General features: G+C 38.0%; 8 protein-coding genes across 8 annotated transcripts; 2 read left to right on the forward strand and 6 right to left on the reverse strand. All coding sequences in view use genetic code 12, as the record gives it.

The window, feature by feature from the left end:
- Positions 1-147: 147 nt before the first annotated feature.
- RAD2 (ssDNA endodeoxyribonuclease RAD2) lies at positions 148-3,327 on the reverse strand (the record flags this gene model as incomplete). Its single annotated transcript, XM_064999230.1, has 1 exon — positions 148-3,327. One exon carries the CDS (start codon positions 3,325-3,327, stop codon positions 148-150), a length of 3,180 nt encoding a protein of 1,059 aa, XP_064855302.1.
- Positions 3,328-3,652: 325 nt separating this feature from the next.
- TFB3 (TFIIH/NER complex subunit TFB3) lies at positions 3,653-4,678 on the reverse strand (the record flags this gene model as incomplete). The annotated part of the gene is made up of 1 exon (XM_064999231.1): positions 3,653-4,678. The coding sequence occupies one exon, from the start codon at positions 4,676-4,678 to the stop codon at positions 3,653-3,655; it is 1,026 nt and encodes a 341-aa protein (XP_064855303.1).
- Positions 4,679-5,251: 573 nt separating this feature from the next.
- DASC09_056470 (putative isoleucine biosynthesis protein) lies at positions 5,252-5,819 on the reverse strand (the record flags this gene model as incomplete). Its single annotated transcript, XM_064999232.1, has 2 exons — positions 5,252-5,620; positions 5,739-5,819. 2 exons carry the CDS (start codon positions 5,817-5,819, stop codon positions 5,252-5,254), a joined length of 450 nt encoding a protein of 149 aa, XP_064855304.1.
- Positions 5,820-6,009: 190 nt separating this feature from the next.
- DASC09_056480 (uncharacterized protein) lies at positions 6,010-7,425 on the forward strand (the record flags this gene model as incomplete). Its single annotated transcript, XM_064999233.1, has 1 exon — positions 6,010-7,425. One exon carries the CDS (start codon positions 6,010-6,012, stop codon positions 7,423-7,425), a length of 1,416 nt encoding a protein of 471 aa, XP_064855305.1.
- Positions 7,426-8,242: 817 nt separating this feature from the next.
- Positions 8,243-11,386, reverse strand: DASC09_056490 (uncharacterized protein; the record flags this gene model as incomplete). Its single annotated transcript, XM_064999234.1, has 2 exons — positions 8,243-11,152; positions 11,321-11,386. The coding sequence occupies 2 exons, from the start codon at positions 11,384-11,386 to the stop codon at positions 8,243-8,245; spliced, it is 2,976 nt and encodes a 991-aa protein (XP_064855306.1).
- A 348-nt stretch (positions 11,387-11,734) lies between these two features.
- Positions 11,735-11,962, forward strand: SMX2 (mRNA splicing protein SMX2; the record flags this gene model as incomplete). Its single annotated transcript, XM_064999235.1, has 1 exon — positions 11,735-11,962. One exon carries the CDS (start codon positions 11,735-11,737, stop codon positions 11,960-11,962), a length of 228 nt encoding a protein of 75 aa, XP_064855307.1.
- A 196-nt stretch (positions 11,963-12,158) lies between these two features.
- Positions 12,159-12,689, reverse strand: GNA1 (glucosamine 6-phosphate N-acetyltransferase; the record flags this gene model as incomplete). The annotated part of the gene is made up of 1 exon (XM_064999236.1): positions 12,159-12,689. The coding sequence occupies one exon, from the start codon at positions 12,687-12,689 to the stop codon at positions 12,159-12,161; it is 531 nt and encodes a 176-aa protein (XP_064855308.1).
- A 536-nt stretch (positions 12,690-13,225) lies between these two features.
- On the reverse strand, positions 13,226-14,839 carry DASC09_056520 (uncharacterized protein; the record flags this gene model as incomplete). The annotated part of the gene is made up of 1 exon (XM_064999237.1): positions 13,226-14,839. The coding sequence occupies one exon, from the start codon at positions 14,837-14,839 to the stop codon at positions 13,226-13,228; it is 1,614 nt and encodes a 537-aa protein (XP_064855309.1).
- Between the last annotated feature and the right edge of the window lie 2,096 nt (positions 14,840-16,935).

Consider the following 16,935-nt stretch of genomic DNA (forward strand, 5'->3'; position numbering starts at 1 on the left):
GCTTGATGGCATACTTTTTTACAAAACGGATTTTGCTTTTTATTATTTCTTCATTTTTTATATCGTGTATTCCTACTGTTTTCTAAGTTCCATTTTAATGTAAAGAATAAAATAAATAATAATAATGATAATACATGTGTAACTTCATCACCAAGGAGAATTGTATCTTCTAATAAGGGGAATGAGAATTTCATTGACCTTTTCTTTACTCCAACCAATCTTCGACATTAAATAGGTTCGTAGCATATCAAGGTCTGGGGGTCCCCACACAAAATTGGTTTTATCACTATCCACCTCCGGATACAAATATGCATTCTTGACGGTTTTATCGGGGAACCGTTGGTCTAAATAGACTTCATTGTTGATCAACCTTTTTCTCAAAGATTTCTTGAAAGGAGTATTCAATAATTTCAGCTTATCAGCATTACTTTCTTGACATTTTATGCACCAATCTTTGAAATTTTTCAAACTACCAAACTCATCAACGATCTTCACCGCAGTGACGGGACCAATTCCTTTGAGTCCTTCGGTGTAATCACTGCCCAATAAATACGCAAGATCAATCATCTTATCTCTAGATAAATGGGTTTTGGCGTCAATATCCTTAATATCGTAAAATTCGGCAAACTTTTTTTCGGTGAACATGTGGCGGTAAATTCTGTCGCCCCCAAAAAGAAAGCAATCACTATCGTCGGTAACAATCCCGTCCACCAATTGCAACTTAAGAAGTTCACTGCATTGGGCTTCCGCTTCCATCGGAGCAGTAATGTAAGGAATACCAAAACAGGTAAGCAAATCCTTGACTTCATCAATCATTTGATCAGTGACCTCATCAGAATCCCTAAGTTCCCTTTTATGCTGCTGTAGTAAATTCGCCTCATTGTATCGGAAATTCAGTTGGGCAGCTGCCAGGGTTGGTACATATTGTTGGCGCAAATTGTTGGCGAAATCATTATGGGCAGTCTCTTCTCTTTCTAGATCGCTAATTATTTCATCTTCTTCATCTTCTTCAAAATCATAGTGGGTTATTTTTTGTTTTGCATGGTCTCCTTGAATAGCTTTGCTTTTATCAGTTTCTATATTATTGATGGTTACACCGTTCAAAGATCCATTAGATATGGTCAATCCAGAATCTTCATTTTCTAGAGTCACGGTAGAACTTTCCACTTTAGTACTTCGTTCTGGTAGTACTGATGGTTCTTTCATTTCTAGATTTTGGCTTTCTTTTTGTAAGGTTTCGTTATTTGTTCCACTAATCTTATCATCTCCATTTATTTCTTTGATATTATTGATCTCATCAATATTTTCATTGTCATTCACCTCAATAACATCCTTGTTATCATTTATTCCATTAACTTTCTCATTTCCCTTTAATTCATTAGCAACCTCATCATCATATACTTCATTAACTTTCTCATTACCATTTACTTCATTAGCCGTATCATCATCATTGATCTCAATAACTTTCTCATCATCGTTGATCTCAATAACTTCTTTATTGTCATCACCCAATTCAACAACTTGTTGATCTTCTTCATACAAATCATCACCCATTTTCCTATTCTGCTCCCCATATTTGAAATTCTCAATGATTTCATCACTTTCCCCTTCTGACTTATCATTCGATAGAATCGTCTGCGTTGGGAAATATTTCTGAGGATTATGAACATTTATCTCATTATTATTATCGAACCATACTGGCATCTCGTTTGAGACTTTAGCACCACTTCCTGCAATTTCTTCCAAATCATCGCTGAAATCATCTTCTGAATTCTCTTGAAAGTCATTTGGTGGCTCTTTTGGCTCAGGTGTTGGATTTTTTTGCACAAGAGGCTTTTGAAATATAGATTTCCCGAGGCTAAACTTTGGGAGACTTGGAATTTGTGTGTTCACAGAGCTTGTTGGATTTATTTTGTTTTCCTGGGGTCCAATCTCAAAAAGATCATTTTCTAAGAATTGTTCCTGTTCAATCCGGATTGTTTCCAACTCTTTCTTCGATTGCTCTATTGCCTTTTTCAATTCTATTTGATATTTTTTCTCCTTATCTTTCATCGAGTTCGATACTGCAGTATCGTATAGATGCTGTTCAATATCCCTCTCTTTGAGCGAATTCGATACTGCTGTATCATACAATCGCTGTTCGATATTTCTGTTCTCTTTTCTTTTTCCAGCGTGCTGGAGAGCGGTAAGTGCCACTTTGGAAGCAACACTACCCATCAGTTCACTTGCCGGGGGTAGAGGTAATGCATTGAGGGAGAAGTTTTCTCTTGGACCCTTTGGTTTGATTTTCACTTCTTCCCATTCGATATCACTGAAGTCATCATCGTCGGACCCACCATTATTCAGAATTTTCCGCTTTTTGGGGCTCGGACCACCATCATCATCATCATCATCTACTTTAATAGCATTAGAAATAGAATTTCCTTTGTTATCAATGGATAATGACCAACCATTACTATTGCGTTGCAATGTATAGGCTTGATCTTTTTCCCCTGCAAGGCGCCTGGTTTTCGACACCACAGAATCCACATCGGGCAAATTATCATCCAACCCCACGACATTCAACAACTTTTGGGTTAAAAAGTTTCGTTTTTTCACCATTTGGATTTGAAATTTTGAAAAATCTAAACTGTTGGGGAAAATCTCTTGAAGTTGTTCTTTCGAATACCCCATTCTTAATCTCGATCTTAATCTTAACTTGTGTAAAATAATGTACTGTCTTTCCAATGATAGTTGATTGAATTCATCTGAGGCCGGATCAATATTATTGAGATCGATATCTTCTATGTCATTGTCTAATGATCTCACGTACTTTTGATAATCATCGGGGGAAATGATTCTTTTATCCGATTTTTTATAGTAAAACTTCTCCAATTCTGGTAAATGATATTCATCTTCTTTCTTAAAGATCTTTGACTTTAGATCATCATCCTGATTGGTTGGTGAAGGTTGGGAGATTGGTTCTCCGTTTTCCCGTTGTTTCTTTAATTTCAATAACAAGAGCTTCTGAGCGGTACCTTTGGCACTTTGCCGCTGTCCTTCTCTTCGTTCTCTTCTTTTAGCAATTGTGTTCAACTTGATAACTGGAGCACCGCCATCAAATACAAATACCGGCTGAATGCCAAAATATAATAATTTACATATTCTTCTGAAAAACCCAACGATATGTGACCCACGAAGTCCAACACCTTCTTTATTTCTCACGGCTTTTAAGAATTGATAAACCCAGATGGACGCATCGATTGCTAGCCGCTTCTTCCTCAATGCTTCCAAGCGGACCGGTTTTCCAGATTCTTCCACGATCTTCCAGAGCTTCGTAACACCCATTATGAGATCACTCTATCTATGAAAGGTATGGCATGAAGGCGTTACAATTTATGGAATACCTTTCAAAGTCATCGCATGAGAGAAAAAAAAAAAAGTTGAAGTTCCGTCTGAACGGTATATATGTACAGCTTACACAGATATTATTAAAGCAGATAACAAATAACTATAATGATAATGACGATGACAACAATAGAGATGATAATAATGATAATAATAATAATGACGATAAAAAATAAAAATAATAATGATAATAATATACAGCTCATAACTCATAAGTAGATATGTAGAAACCGTCATCAAAGAACCTGCCCTTGATGACAACCACTCAAGCACTTTTCTCTTCTTTTATAATACAATCCAAACCAAAAAATGCCTCGAACAACGATTTCTTATAGATCTGTTCGACTCTAATACCCCCAGCCAAATATTGGGCATCTTTAATAACATTGCTGGTATACGGATCGAAATATTCTTCTTCCACTTCAAACGGTAAATTGACACTTCTGTCTCCATTGAAAGGGGAGAATGGCGACATCATTGTAGCCTGTTGTTGCATCAATCTGTGTTTTCTGAACCCTGGCAACCCTGGGTTGGAATAGTTCATCATTTCAAGGTCTTCTTGCGACATGAACTTCTCTTGGAGCAACTTTGTTTGCTCAATGTACTTCTTCCGTCTCGCCAGACTTTGTTTGAGAAGGTTTTTCCGAGCATTCTCAACGATCAAATTGGTATCGAGTGAGGAATTCAATAAATTGTTGGTGATTTGTTGGTTGGCAATTTTCTTGTCATTCTGAAGTTCTCTAATCAACTGTTTGGAAAGCTTCTGCTTCTCATCATTGATCAACTTCTTCTTATTTTCGATTTTCAAAAAAATATCGTGCTGTCTTTGAATATTGATGTTATTTTGATGGATGGATTTTGAGTTTTCTTGTTTGTAATTGGCAATATATTCATTGGTTTCCTTGACTTGAACCCCGTTCAAAATATTATAAATGATTTCCTCGATTTTCTCTAAATAAGCATTAAACTCTTCTAGCGTCTTGAAATCCTTCTCTGTTTTGTTAAAGATCTTGACGATCAGGTTCCGGATATCTATTTCTTTCTCGATCGAGATATCTTCGAAAATCTGGGACTTGAACTTGTTTTTACGCAAAATCTTTTCACAACCTTGGTAAGGACACTTTGTAGGTCCCGAAGAGAAGATACGGTCGACACACGAGTCACAAATCTTATGATAGCATTCTGGATTAATGAGGAACTTCATGTTCGAGTTCAAATATTTGTCGGTTTTGCAGATTGGGCAGACATCGTTATTGATATCCTCTAGATAACTATCTGCCACCTCTGTCATGATGATCTACTGGGGGAAAAAAAAAAAAAGATATGCTTAGTGCAGCGATTCGAATAAACTAGTAATAATAACTTGATGAGATATTGGTCACTATTCCGCAATGGATAGATATATCACAATTCAATGAAGAAACGGACAGCAGTAGATTGATTTGACCGATTAATAATATTAAAGAGATGGCCTTCACACATTTTTATAACAGAAAGAAAAAAAAAAAAGTGCGCAGAATGAAAACACCCACACACCTGAATCACACATCCAAACACCAGACTAGGACCAAGAGGATCTCTCCATAAGAGTCATCGACGATTATCAATGATGGTGGTGATGATGATAATGTTATCTACGGTTATTTGGGAGGTCAATTGCATTTCCAACAGTGCAAATATGTACAATAAGCTAAATTTGAAGTGAGGTGTTGCTCCAAATTTGCTCTAGTGGACTTGTCAACGTCCCCGGTGAGTCATCCTTAATCATTTCTTATCATCAAATAATCATATAAAAGAAAATAGTTCAAGAATCAATTGAAAAGAATTTATATATATAAATAATTAAATGTATATATTAAAGAATTTAGTCATTAGTAGCAGCAACGACTTCGATTTCAACGTCACAACCCAATGGCAATTCCTTAACGGCAACACAACTTCTGGCTGGCTTGTGGGTGGTGAAGTAAGTACCGTAGATCTCGTTCAATTCCTTGAAGTTACCCATATCGGTCAAGAAGATGTTGACCTTGACGATCTTGTCCAAGCTGGAGTTACCAGCAGCCAAGATGGCTTCGATGTTGTGGAACACTTGCTTGGTCTTGTCGGCAATGGAGCCTTCGATCTTCTTACCTTCGGCAGTGTAGTGGACTTGGCCAGAAACGTAAAGCAAGTTGCCGACCTTCATACCTGGAGAGTAAGGAGCGGCTGGTGGGGCGGCATTCTTGCCAAAAACCTGTAAACATTGGATGGTTAGTCATCTTATCACCGAGGGGGTAGGTAATGTAATATGAATGGAGACCTTATCGTGGATCAACCACAGACGACGGTCTTAAAGATGTATGTATACTTACTGGGGTGAGGGTGGAGCTCATTCTGGAAATTGTTGGGAGTCTGGTTAATGATCTGGCAGAGGAGCGGAAGAGAAACGACATTCTGAAATGAAGATATCAGGAAAAGAATCAATTGGGAAAAAAAAATCATTGTTGACGAGACGAAAAATTCCGTTGGCTGATAATATACGTCAAATTGCTACCCGCACGCAGATGGCCTGAAGAAATGATGATAACTATCATCTCGAAAAAGGTAAATAAGTAAACAATTGTGTCTGTTAAGGGTATACAAATGATTTACGATATTATGGATAGAGAAATGACAGACAATCCGATATCAGTGGCCACCAATGATTCGGAACAAAGTACCCAGAGGGACGGTAATGATGATGATTACCACGCGTTGCTCCAAAAGGTTCGTCGCGTCAAGACCATCAACTACGCTTTGAGATCAAGGATCAAGGAAGCCAAATCTCGAGGCCCAGTGAAAACCGAAAAGATTCGTCAGTTGGACACAACAATCATCAAGCTGTTATTACAGGCAAACCTCCTCAACTACGGAGATGAGGATATGTTGATACTACGAGACGAGTTACAAAAGTACGGAGTATTGCCAATATCTAGCGATTGTAAACTACGAAAGAAATTGGCGCGTCGTTTCATTCCTACCATTTCCATAATCGATCCAAAAGTTAGCATTGACAATGACGAACGAATCACGTCGTTTACGCTTTCCGAATCATTCAAACTTTCTTGCCAATTGGTTCTTCATCACTCATCTAGCACTTTCAAGAGGTTTAAAATTGTTGAATACCAACGAGAAAGTCTTGGAAATTTTGTCAGTTATGAATTGGCGGAGTTGATGGATAGATATTTCAAAGTGGTGATAATGCCATCGGAGGATTCCCCTCAAGGGATATCAGTCAGCCAATTAGAATGGGCGGACGGCTCTCAAACATGGGAATTGGAATTGAAACAAAATATGAACCTCACCAGTTTTTTGAACGCCATTAATTCTTACTGTTTACAAAAAGTGAAACGTTCATTCATATTGTTGAATCTTGTCAAGTATTTCAAAGACATCTTGGATGAACTGCTGGAAATTTTCCATTGTGGTGTTGCGGCATTGATCGCTGCGAATTCTGCGCAAATGATGAAATATGGTAAAGGGTTCACTTATGATGATGAATTAGGAGATATTGACGATAGCCAGCTATTTAAATTGAGTTACGATGACCCAAGAAACCATATTGCGGTGGACCGTCTATTGAACAGACTCGGGATTTCTTTGAATCAGTCATTCGAAGATACGATAATCGAGATGAAAATGGCTCCAGTCACTGAACTGTCCACCAACAGGAAATGGGCATTGATGGGGCTTGTAAAGAACTCTGATCGGTTGCGAAAAATTCGATTTGCAAATGAAAATCACACGTTGACAATCTGTTGGGATCTCGGGTTTGATATGTCCAGTACGGATTTTGCAGCTACTTCGCAATTTGACTCGTTGGTTAATGAGGAAACTCATATAAAGTATTGTCAACCAGAGTCAAGAATCACTGCTACCGTAGTGTCAAAAAATAATCTACCTATACCTGAAGCTTATGAAAATATTGATGAAATTTTGAATAAATTGATCCAACGGAAGGGAATTTATGAAGGGACCATTATTTTTGTGGAGAACTTCTTTGACATTGAAAAGGAGTGAGTTTTTTTTTTTTAATTTTTTTTTTTGGAGGGCACCCTGTGTATTATATTGATATTTTATATCTTGCAAGATAGCCAATCTGGCTGATTGTGTTTCCATTAGTTATTAATGAATAGAATAGTCTGGTTGAATAAAACTCTGTACTTCATAGGATTATCAGTGGAGTCATGATATTCTTTCCCATGTCTAATAACAAATTATTAATATTATTATTATTATTATTATTATTATTATTATTATTATTATTATTATTATTATTATTATTATTATTATTATTATTATTATTATTATTATTATTATTATTATTATTATTATTATTATTATTATTATTTTATTATTATTATTATTATTATTATTATTATTATTATTATTATTATTATTATTATTATTATTATTATTATTATTATTATTATTATTATTATTATTATTATTATTATTATTATTATTATTATTATTATTATTATTTTATTATACTATACTATTACAAAATCTATCAACAAAAGAAGTAAACCAAAAAAAAAAAAATCCAAAAAAATAAGAAGTTTTTGAAACAAAAAAACTAAAAATAACAGAAAAGAATAAACCAGGAAGCCATGCAAAATTATCGAATAACAATAGCAAACACTAAACATACAACAATAATTTTTTTTTTTCCTTTTCACGCTCAATGTACACCTTAAGCAAAAAAAAAACAAAAAAAAACACCTACTTAAGCGAAGTAATTGACAAATAGTTTTAAATAGAAAAAATCTCCATAAGCAAAGAAATTGAGAAAATAGTAGCAGTAGTAGTAGCAGTAGTACATCCATAATTCCTCTCACATCCCAAACAATTTTCTCAATTTTCCCTTTTTCTTCTTCTTTGGTTTCTCCAATTCAACACCACCATCATTATTGATACTGGCAAACCCGCCGTCTCCATTAGCGGTTTGGGATTGTGTATTCTTGGAAATATGGTGGGCACTATAAGAGTTTTCAAATTGGCTGAACAAAAAGTGTTTCTTGGATTCATTCAAATGCTGTTCGAATAATTTATCGGAATTGATACTGCTGCTAGGGGTTTTCAAAACATCCGGCTCGTCATGCTTTACTGGAGTAGAAAGGGTTTGGTTTGTGATGATGTCTGGCACCGCGGATTTCTTCACAAGGGTGGGAGTCTCTGGTTTATGATGGCGGGCAAACCCAAACAATTTGCTGGTGCCACGAGATGTCGACGAGGCAGAGTTATTGTTGTTGTTGTTGTTGTTGTTGCCATTAGCAAGACTAGCGGTGCTGCCAATGGTTGATCCACTCACCACTCGTTCTTGGACTTTTGGCAAGCTGGCAGCAGGGTTTTCTTGGCGACGGAAGGAATGTCTGGCGAATTTACGACTGCTAGACGGAGCTCCGCTATCTTCATCGTCTGAATCGTCGAATCTTGATTTGAAGATCCCGAGGTTCGAAGCACCATTCATGCTAGGAGAAGACATCAGGATTGATTCAGATGGGGTCGAGGATGGTGATCCTGGGTAATCACGCATGGAAAGTCGTTTGAAGGCCTTGTTACTCTCGGTTGGTCTAAGTTTTTCAAAACTGGATTTGGTTTCTAACCCTTTCAAAGGAGGAGGAGCAATGGAATTGAAGGTTGGTTTTGGAGGAGCGCTGGAAACCGTGGTGGGTGGGGGTCTTAGTGATCTAAAACCGCCAATATCAGATTTTGGACGTGGCGGTTTGGCTTGTAAGAAACTTGATGGTGGTGCTTGAAATTGTGGAGGTGGAGAAGACGAAGAAGGGGCCACTGGAGTATTATTGGCGTTAGATCTAAATGATCTGTTGCCCATTACCGATGATGATCTCCCTGGTCCGTTATTAACCTCAGTAGCGTCGATTCTAAACGATCTACTAGCCATGGTCGAGTTAGATCTTTGAACTTTAGTAGAATTATTGCGGTTTAAAGATTTTTCGGATCTCATAGTTTGGGCAAAAGAATTGCCAGGTGGAAGAGATTGTCTATGAAGTTTTTTCTTGGCTGCCAGGGCATCACCATTATGTCCATTATTGTAACCAGACAAATAATCTGCCTTTTCAAAGGCATGGGCCGATGGAATACTGACAGGAGTGGAATGCCTTTTAGACTTTCTTCTACTGGCCAAGTTTTGTTGGGAGTTGTTGTTGTTGTTGTCAATCACGGTACTTTGCTTGGAACTTGGTTTGACCAGGGCTGGGTGTTGCTTCATTATAGGTTGGTGAGGCTTAACATCTTTTGTGGCGGCCACAACATTGGCAGGTTGCTTGGCGATTGGTGTAGTTGAATTGGCAGGTTTTGGTTGTGGCGTGATCTTGGAGGCAGGTTTCAAAAAGCCTACTGGTGATTGGGTTCCATTGGAAATTGCTTCAGATTGGGTAATTTTGGAAGTGGCAGGAGGAGGTAATTGCGATTCATCAACCACGGTGTCATTCACCTCGATCACCGTTTTTGGTTCTTCGATCTGTGATGGGTTGGTGTCTTGTGGCAAAGCATCAACTTGAGATTTTGCCGGTGTTTCAACTGGTGTCGCAATTGGTTTCTCATCAACTTGAGATTTTGCCGGTGTTTCAACTGGTGTCTCAATTGGTTTCTCATCAACTTCAACTTTCAATGGGGTTTCAATTAATTTCTCATCGACTGCACTGGAAGTTGGCTCCGCCACTTCTGGAATAATAATCGGTTGGATATCATCTTGCTTCAATTCCCCAACTTCTGGTTCCGCTTCAAGGGTGATAGTATCTTGGGTGAACACTTTCTTCAAAGGACTGGTTTGCGGAGTTGATTTGAAAAATGAAGGCGACGATGCAGCAATACTTGGCACTGCTTCTCCGGCTTCCTCATCGGGGAACTCGGCAATTGAGCTACCAATGATGGAATTATCAGGACTATCCTCGGTGAAACTCACTCTTTTCCTTGGCTTATTGATATTACCAAGAGAAGGTGGGAGTTGAAGGAAATTTGTGATTGAATCACCATCATCGTCGTCGTCGTATGATGGGGCAAATGAGCTGTTAGCAGAACGATTAGCCATTTCCAAATCATCTTTGGTGCGCTTGATTTTTTTTTGAAGCTTTGTGCGGTTATTAATCGACGATACGGTGAACGACGAATGTTTTGGGGTATATATTTTCGAGGCGCTCATGAGAGACGAGGTTCTTGATAACGATTGGGTACGCTCGTATTCCTCAGCTGGAACTTCGATGGTTTTCAACCCATAAGGAGTAGGTACGGTTTTTCTCACCATTCTTGGTTTTGTCAATTCTTCATTTTGCCTGGTATTGTTAGCAGTGAGCGAGGAGACCGATTTATTGCGTTGTTTTTGCAATAACGATTGTTTGGATTTAGACGTCGAGGTCAAGGAGTGCGATGGAGAATAATAACCTTCCATTGGCAACGACGAGGTGCTGGCACGTTTATTTTGGTGTTTGACAAAAAACTGTTGGCTGGATTTTGAAGAGCTGGCTGATAACGAGTTTGCCCTAGACACTTTTTTCGGGATATATTTCACAGCTGGTGGAGGAGGAGAAGTGGAAGAAGCAGCACTGATGTTTCTTAATTGGTTGTTGTAGTTGAGACTTGATTTGTTAGTCTGGAGGGAATTTGACCTCGATAATGATGATTGGTTCATGTTGATAGTGCTGCCGGTGGAGCCTTGGAACAATTTACCAATGGTATTAGCAGCAGCCAAGGCATTTCTGTTTGGCATGTCTGACCCAGTGGGCTATAAAATTAATGGTTAGTAAATGTAACAATAATAATAATAATAATGATAATAATGATAATAATGATAATAAAAGAAATCGCGGACATAAACAGCAAATAATGTTTGTTGATATCCATCAGCCGATAAAGTTGCAAACTCTTGCAAAGTGAATTGGGCAATACGCACTGGACGGTTGACGCCTGTGTAGGCTTCCGGGAGCTGGGACTTTCTTCTGTCTCTAAACAAGCCCATTGACGCGTTGTGTGGTGGTGATAGATAGAGCAAATGATGGTTGGAGATAGACTGAAGATACTTAAACAGAGGAGGCTGTTCGGAAATTCATTTGCTACTGGGGTTGTGTTCTCGCAGACGGCCGGGTTATGGTTTGTTTTGTTTTGGTTTTGCCGCATTTCGCCAGCGGTTTGCGGATAGCACTTTTGCCAGCGATTTTTTTTTCTTTTCTTTGTTTGGTGGTTTGTTGAACCGCACAGGATTAGATTGTATATTATAGTATATTATATTGTATTATATTATATTACATTATATTATATTATATCTCATATCACTATTCTCACACATACACACATACCCCCCCCTACAATGGTCAGCGCCCCAGAACTAAAGAAGTACATGGACAAGTCCCTCAGCATCCAGCTCAACGCTAACCGCAAGATCACTGGCACCCTTAGAGGCTACGACGTCTTCTTGAACTTGACCCTCGAAAACACCATCCACATCGACCCTGCCACCGGCGACAAAGTACAGATAGGAACCTCTGTTGTCAGAGGCAACAGCATCCAATCGATCGAAGTGTTGGACAAGATATAGATGGATGCTACAACCTCTATAATTACCATTCATTCCTATATTATACTATAAAATAAAATAAAAAAAAAACAAAAAACAATACCAATGTTACATTCTTCATCACTCTGTCTAAATAGTTGGAAATTTAATTGAAAACATAAGCAAAATACCCAAAATGTAGTGACAACATTTATATTTATATATATATATATATTAATTAAAATCTAGCAGCCATCTCAAACCCTTCGTTAGTATAACCACACTTCTCATAAAACTTGATATTCTTCTCAGCACAATCCAAAATCACCTTGTAACACCCTTGATCACTGCCAATCTCGGTCAAGTGTTTGATCAAATGGTATCCCAATTTACGGCCTTGTTCTTCTCCAGAAATCGCAATATCCTCGATATGCCCAACTTTCCCGCATTCATGGATGATTTTCTGCTCAATGAAAATGCTCCCCACCCCAACAATCATGTTGTCCTTCGCCTGGTTGACAATCACCACGGTGTTGTAAATGTCCGAATGTTTCTTCAAATACTCGACGGTGCTGGAAAACTTCTCTTTGCTCAACTGCCCCACTTTTGTAAGAACGCTCAATGTGGCAACCACTCCTTCATAGTCATCGGCCTCGATTGGTCTAATGAGGTAGTCGGAGTGTAGCTGTGAGGTGGTGGAGAAATTCGATGCCAAAGACGCAGACGATAATGTTTGGGAGTTGGAATATATAGGGGCTTTTAGAGACATTGTGTGTGTGGTAATTGTGATGTTGTAGATGAGATGTGTTGTAAAGAAGAAGAAATCGAAGACAACAGAAAAATACCTTGTTTACCTCTTTCTATAAATACCACCTCTAAGGACTGTCAAGAAAAGTTTCCCGCCTTGCCTGCCTCGAGACCCACATCGGCCATGTGGGCAGTGCAGGATGCTGAAGAATGCTGCATGTTTATTACAAGAATGCTGACATTATTATTGATCTTACAAGGTATCATGGCATTCAAAACGACTATATTGATTTTTTATGTACATCTAATTCACAGAAAAATAACTAAATTCATCCTTAAGCGAAAAGAATAATGTCAAGAAAAGATAACGGGTAATAGAAAAGTTTGTAAAAAAATATGGACTAGCATATAACAACATCCAAGATGATGAGGTAGAGGAAGAAGTGAAGTGGAAATAATTATTACTGAAGGAAATTGACAAAGTGAGCAGTAGAAATAAAAAGGAAAACAAAGAAACGAAATGAAATGAAATGAAATGGAAAAATCACATCCAGTTTATCAAAGAGCGACTGCAAAGCCCAAGAATCCAACCATTCCAATGATCGCCATTTGCAATTTGCCAGAAACTGCAGCTTGGACAGCATCACCTTCGTAGATCCCAGTGAAATTCGAAGTGTTACCCCCATAAACGGCGTAGGAACTACTACTAGAATGCTTTCTTCTGATAGTAACAAAATGAGTGTTGGTTTGGGTAGATGTCAACGGCACGAATGCAGTGGTGTAAGTTTGCAATGATCCACCAGTGGTACTGATACCGTAGCTGACACCGGTGGTATGACCATCGACAACGGTGGTGTATGAAGCAGTGAAAAATGAAGTTTCGGTAGTCTCGCTGGTGATCCACACGTCAGAATCAGTGTCGGTGGTGGTCAAAGTAGAAGCGGTGGCGGCAACATTAGAATAGGCATCAGATGTAGTGGTGACAGCGGCAGCATCAGATGCAACTGGAACAGAAGTACTAGAGACAGCGACAGGAGTAGAAGAGGAAGAAGAAGAAGAAGAGGTAGAGAGATAATAAGTGGCACCTTGGGCATCGACGGTGTAAGCGCTGCTACCGGCATTGTAATAAGTAGAGCCAGCAACATAACTACCATTGGAGTAACCAGGAGTGGCAGAAACGGTAGAAACAGTAGAAATGGCAGCGGCAGAAGATGTAGTGGAAGAGACAGTGGTAGTAGTGGAGGAGGAGGTAGTAGTGGAAGAAGAGGAAGAAGAGGAAGAAGAGATAGTAGTGGAAGAAGAAGAAGAAGAGTACCCATTAGCAGCAGCGACATCATTGCTGAATCCAGCACCACTTCTACCATTAATACTACCACCAACAGATTCGATATTATTCCCAGTCTTGTCAGTGTACTTGTAATGAGTACCAGTAGAATAGTCAGAAACCTTGATGTATTTCACATTCAAATCAAATGGCACACCATCAAGAGAAGTGGCCCCACCGGCCCAGGAAACGGTACCGGAATTGGTAGAATCACCACCAGCCCAAAGCCCCAAAAAGATTCTCGATGGGGAAACTGGGAAATCATGGGATCCATCACTAGAGACCGAGGATTTTTCCAAAGTTCTCACGGTTTTGCCATCGACGGTCCAAACAATTTCCTTCTCGGTCCATTCAATGACATAAGTATGGTAATCGGAAGTGGTATCAAAAGAAAGATCGACCTTGGTACCTCTGTCATAATTCCCATTGACACCTTTACCGAAATAATTAGTTTGGACTTGTTTACGTGTCCCACTGACCCATTCAAAGTCAATTTCATCACCATCGTCACTCTGCAAGAAAACGTTGGAAATCATACCGGTACCTTCAGCGGTTTTGGCGCTCACCTCGACCTTCCCGTACATGATGTAAAAATTGGATCTAAGGGATGGAGAATCACCATGAGCTTTGAAAGATTCGGTCAACCCGGTGCTGCTATAGCTGATTCTGTCGGCAGACCCGTAAGCGGAAAAATAGTTGGAGGTTTCTTTGAAATCCAAATAAACAGAAGTACCAAGGGCAGGATCTGGGTCACAGGTGTTCTTCATTGGGTCACAATCACTGGAAAAGTTGGCACTGGCAAAATACACCGAGCTCAAAAGAGCTAAAAATGTTGGAATCAATTTCATATTGTTTGGTTTGAGTTGTATCTGGTGTGATTATTATTTTGTTTGTTTTTTTGATTGAGTGATGAAGGAGGAGGAGGGTGGTTTTATGCTGAAACGAATATTTTTATTCAAAAGATTGCAATAAATATATATTATTATTTTTTTGTTGTTGTTTATTTCGAATTTGTTAAACGAATGACTATTCTTGAGTCTCACTGGTTTTGATATTGAATGGTATGTTTGACTATCAAAGTAGAAGAGACCACTAGAAGAAGAAATAATGGTTGTCCTTTTTTTAAAAAAAAAATATTATAAATATAAATAATAATAATAATAATGATAATGATGATGAAGAAACAAGGAGGGAGAATGTGCAATATATTTATAAAACAGAAAACTAAAAATAAAAAAGAAATGACAAACTAAAATTATGCAAAGACAAGACTCACCCATAGAGTAGCACACTAAACTGATATTTCATTTTCATCTTTGCTTACCCTTCAAATAGAAACACCGACAGTGCCTCATGGGAGCCGAGATTGCAGCTTCTCGTTGGCTGTTTCCTTTCGTTGGGAGATCTTGGCTTTGCCGTTTAAGGTGATTTTTAGAAAGCACTAAAGCGCGGGGACATCACCAAGGTGGTTCAACATTCCGGTTAAATTTGCCTTGGTTATTTGTACATTCCAAGGTTGTTCTTGGAACTGGCAATATTCAGTGATATACCACAGGGAATTAATTACTTGAGATAAAAAAAGAAGAGAAGAAAAAAAAAAAGACTATACAAAATATACCACCACATATGAAGATATCTATGTGTTAAAATGACCTGTCATAAGTATGTTGTACCCTATTCTTTCGGCTGTACTCATCTAGTAGCAGCGGGATCACCAATGTTAAGGCTTATTACCATTGGAAGCACATGCGTCACGCAGGGCTGAGGATGCATATTATTGCATGATCAGTACCAATCTCAGGGTGCAATTGGGTGGGTGGGTGGTAACTAACAACTTGCTTTTTATAGCTGGTTGTTTTTCAAGGGGGATTTCAACAATATTTGACGGTGATAGGGTTTGGAAAGATCGATAATTTTGTACAGCGGAAAATACATATTTTCATGATCATAAAAAGTAGGGGGAAATTTATTTAAAACACTATGAGGAGTCCCACGGCTATGGCTGGCTAACATGACGTAAAAAAGGTAAAAAAAATCAAATTGTAGTTCTCAGGATGATCTGGTGGTTATTGTAGCATCGGTTTGTTGTGTTACATTAGGATAGTTACTGGTAGTATTGTTGAAGATATTTATTACAAGATACATAGTTTGTTTGGTTTCTGTGTTGTGTTGTAATTATTTTTTTTTTTTTTTTTTCATTTTTCTCACCTGGTTAGTTCCATATATGGGATGTAATTCTGTGTGAGAAGTGCTAAGGATCATCAGATTCTTTAATAGTTAGTTTTTTACTATCCATTGAATAAATATATATATCCTCATGGCTGTAAATTAAGAGACCTTAGAAACTTTCTTTTCAATTGTTGACTTTGGCTCTCCAAACTTGAAAATAAAAGTGAAAATTGATTCAATAGAAAATTCCTTTTTCTTTATGCTTCCCACTCAGTGGCTACAAACTTTGGAACAGTCAAGATACTTCCACTTTTAATAAAAAAAAATTGCTCATAGATTTTACAGCAACCCAAAGTGCAATGGAAAATGTGTGTTGTATGATGATTAAATTCACACCAATGATATTTATAGAAACCTAGATAGTAAATAGGAAAATTGGGCGTGGATATTGTTGTCTGATGATTGTTACATGTACACAACAGGCAGTATTATATATATTGAAGAAACTTAAAGCCTCTACTAATTTTCCTCTCAATTAACCTTTTACATAGGTCTCTAAGAGCTTGTTTTTTTTTTGTAATTCCTAATGCACTTGCACTTCCTATTTATTGGTTTATTTATTTATTGGTTTATATATAAAAAAAAAAAAAAAAAAGAGAAAGAGGAAGCTCCTTTATCTTTGAAGGCTCAACGATCCTCATAAAATAAGAACAATGATACAAAAAAATCCCCCAGAACTCGAAGCAAGTACCATCCACTCTATTGATCAATCAAA

Source organism: Saccharomycopsis crataegensis, assembly GCF_037102585.1.
Source record: "Saccharomycopsis crataegensis DNA, jcf7180000000097, whole genome shotgun sequence".
Taxonomy (NCBI): Eukaryota; Fungi; Ascomycota; class Saccharomycetes; order Ascoideales; family Saccharomycopsidaceae; genus Saccharomycopsis; species Saccharomycopsis crataegensis.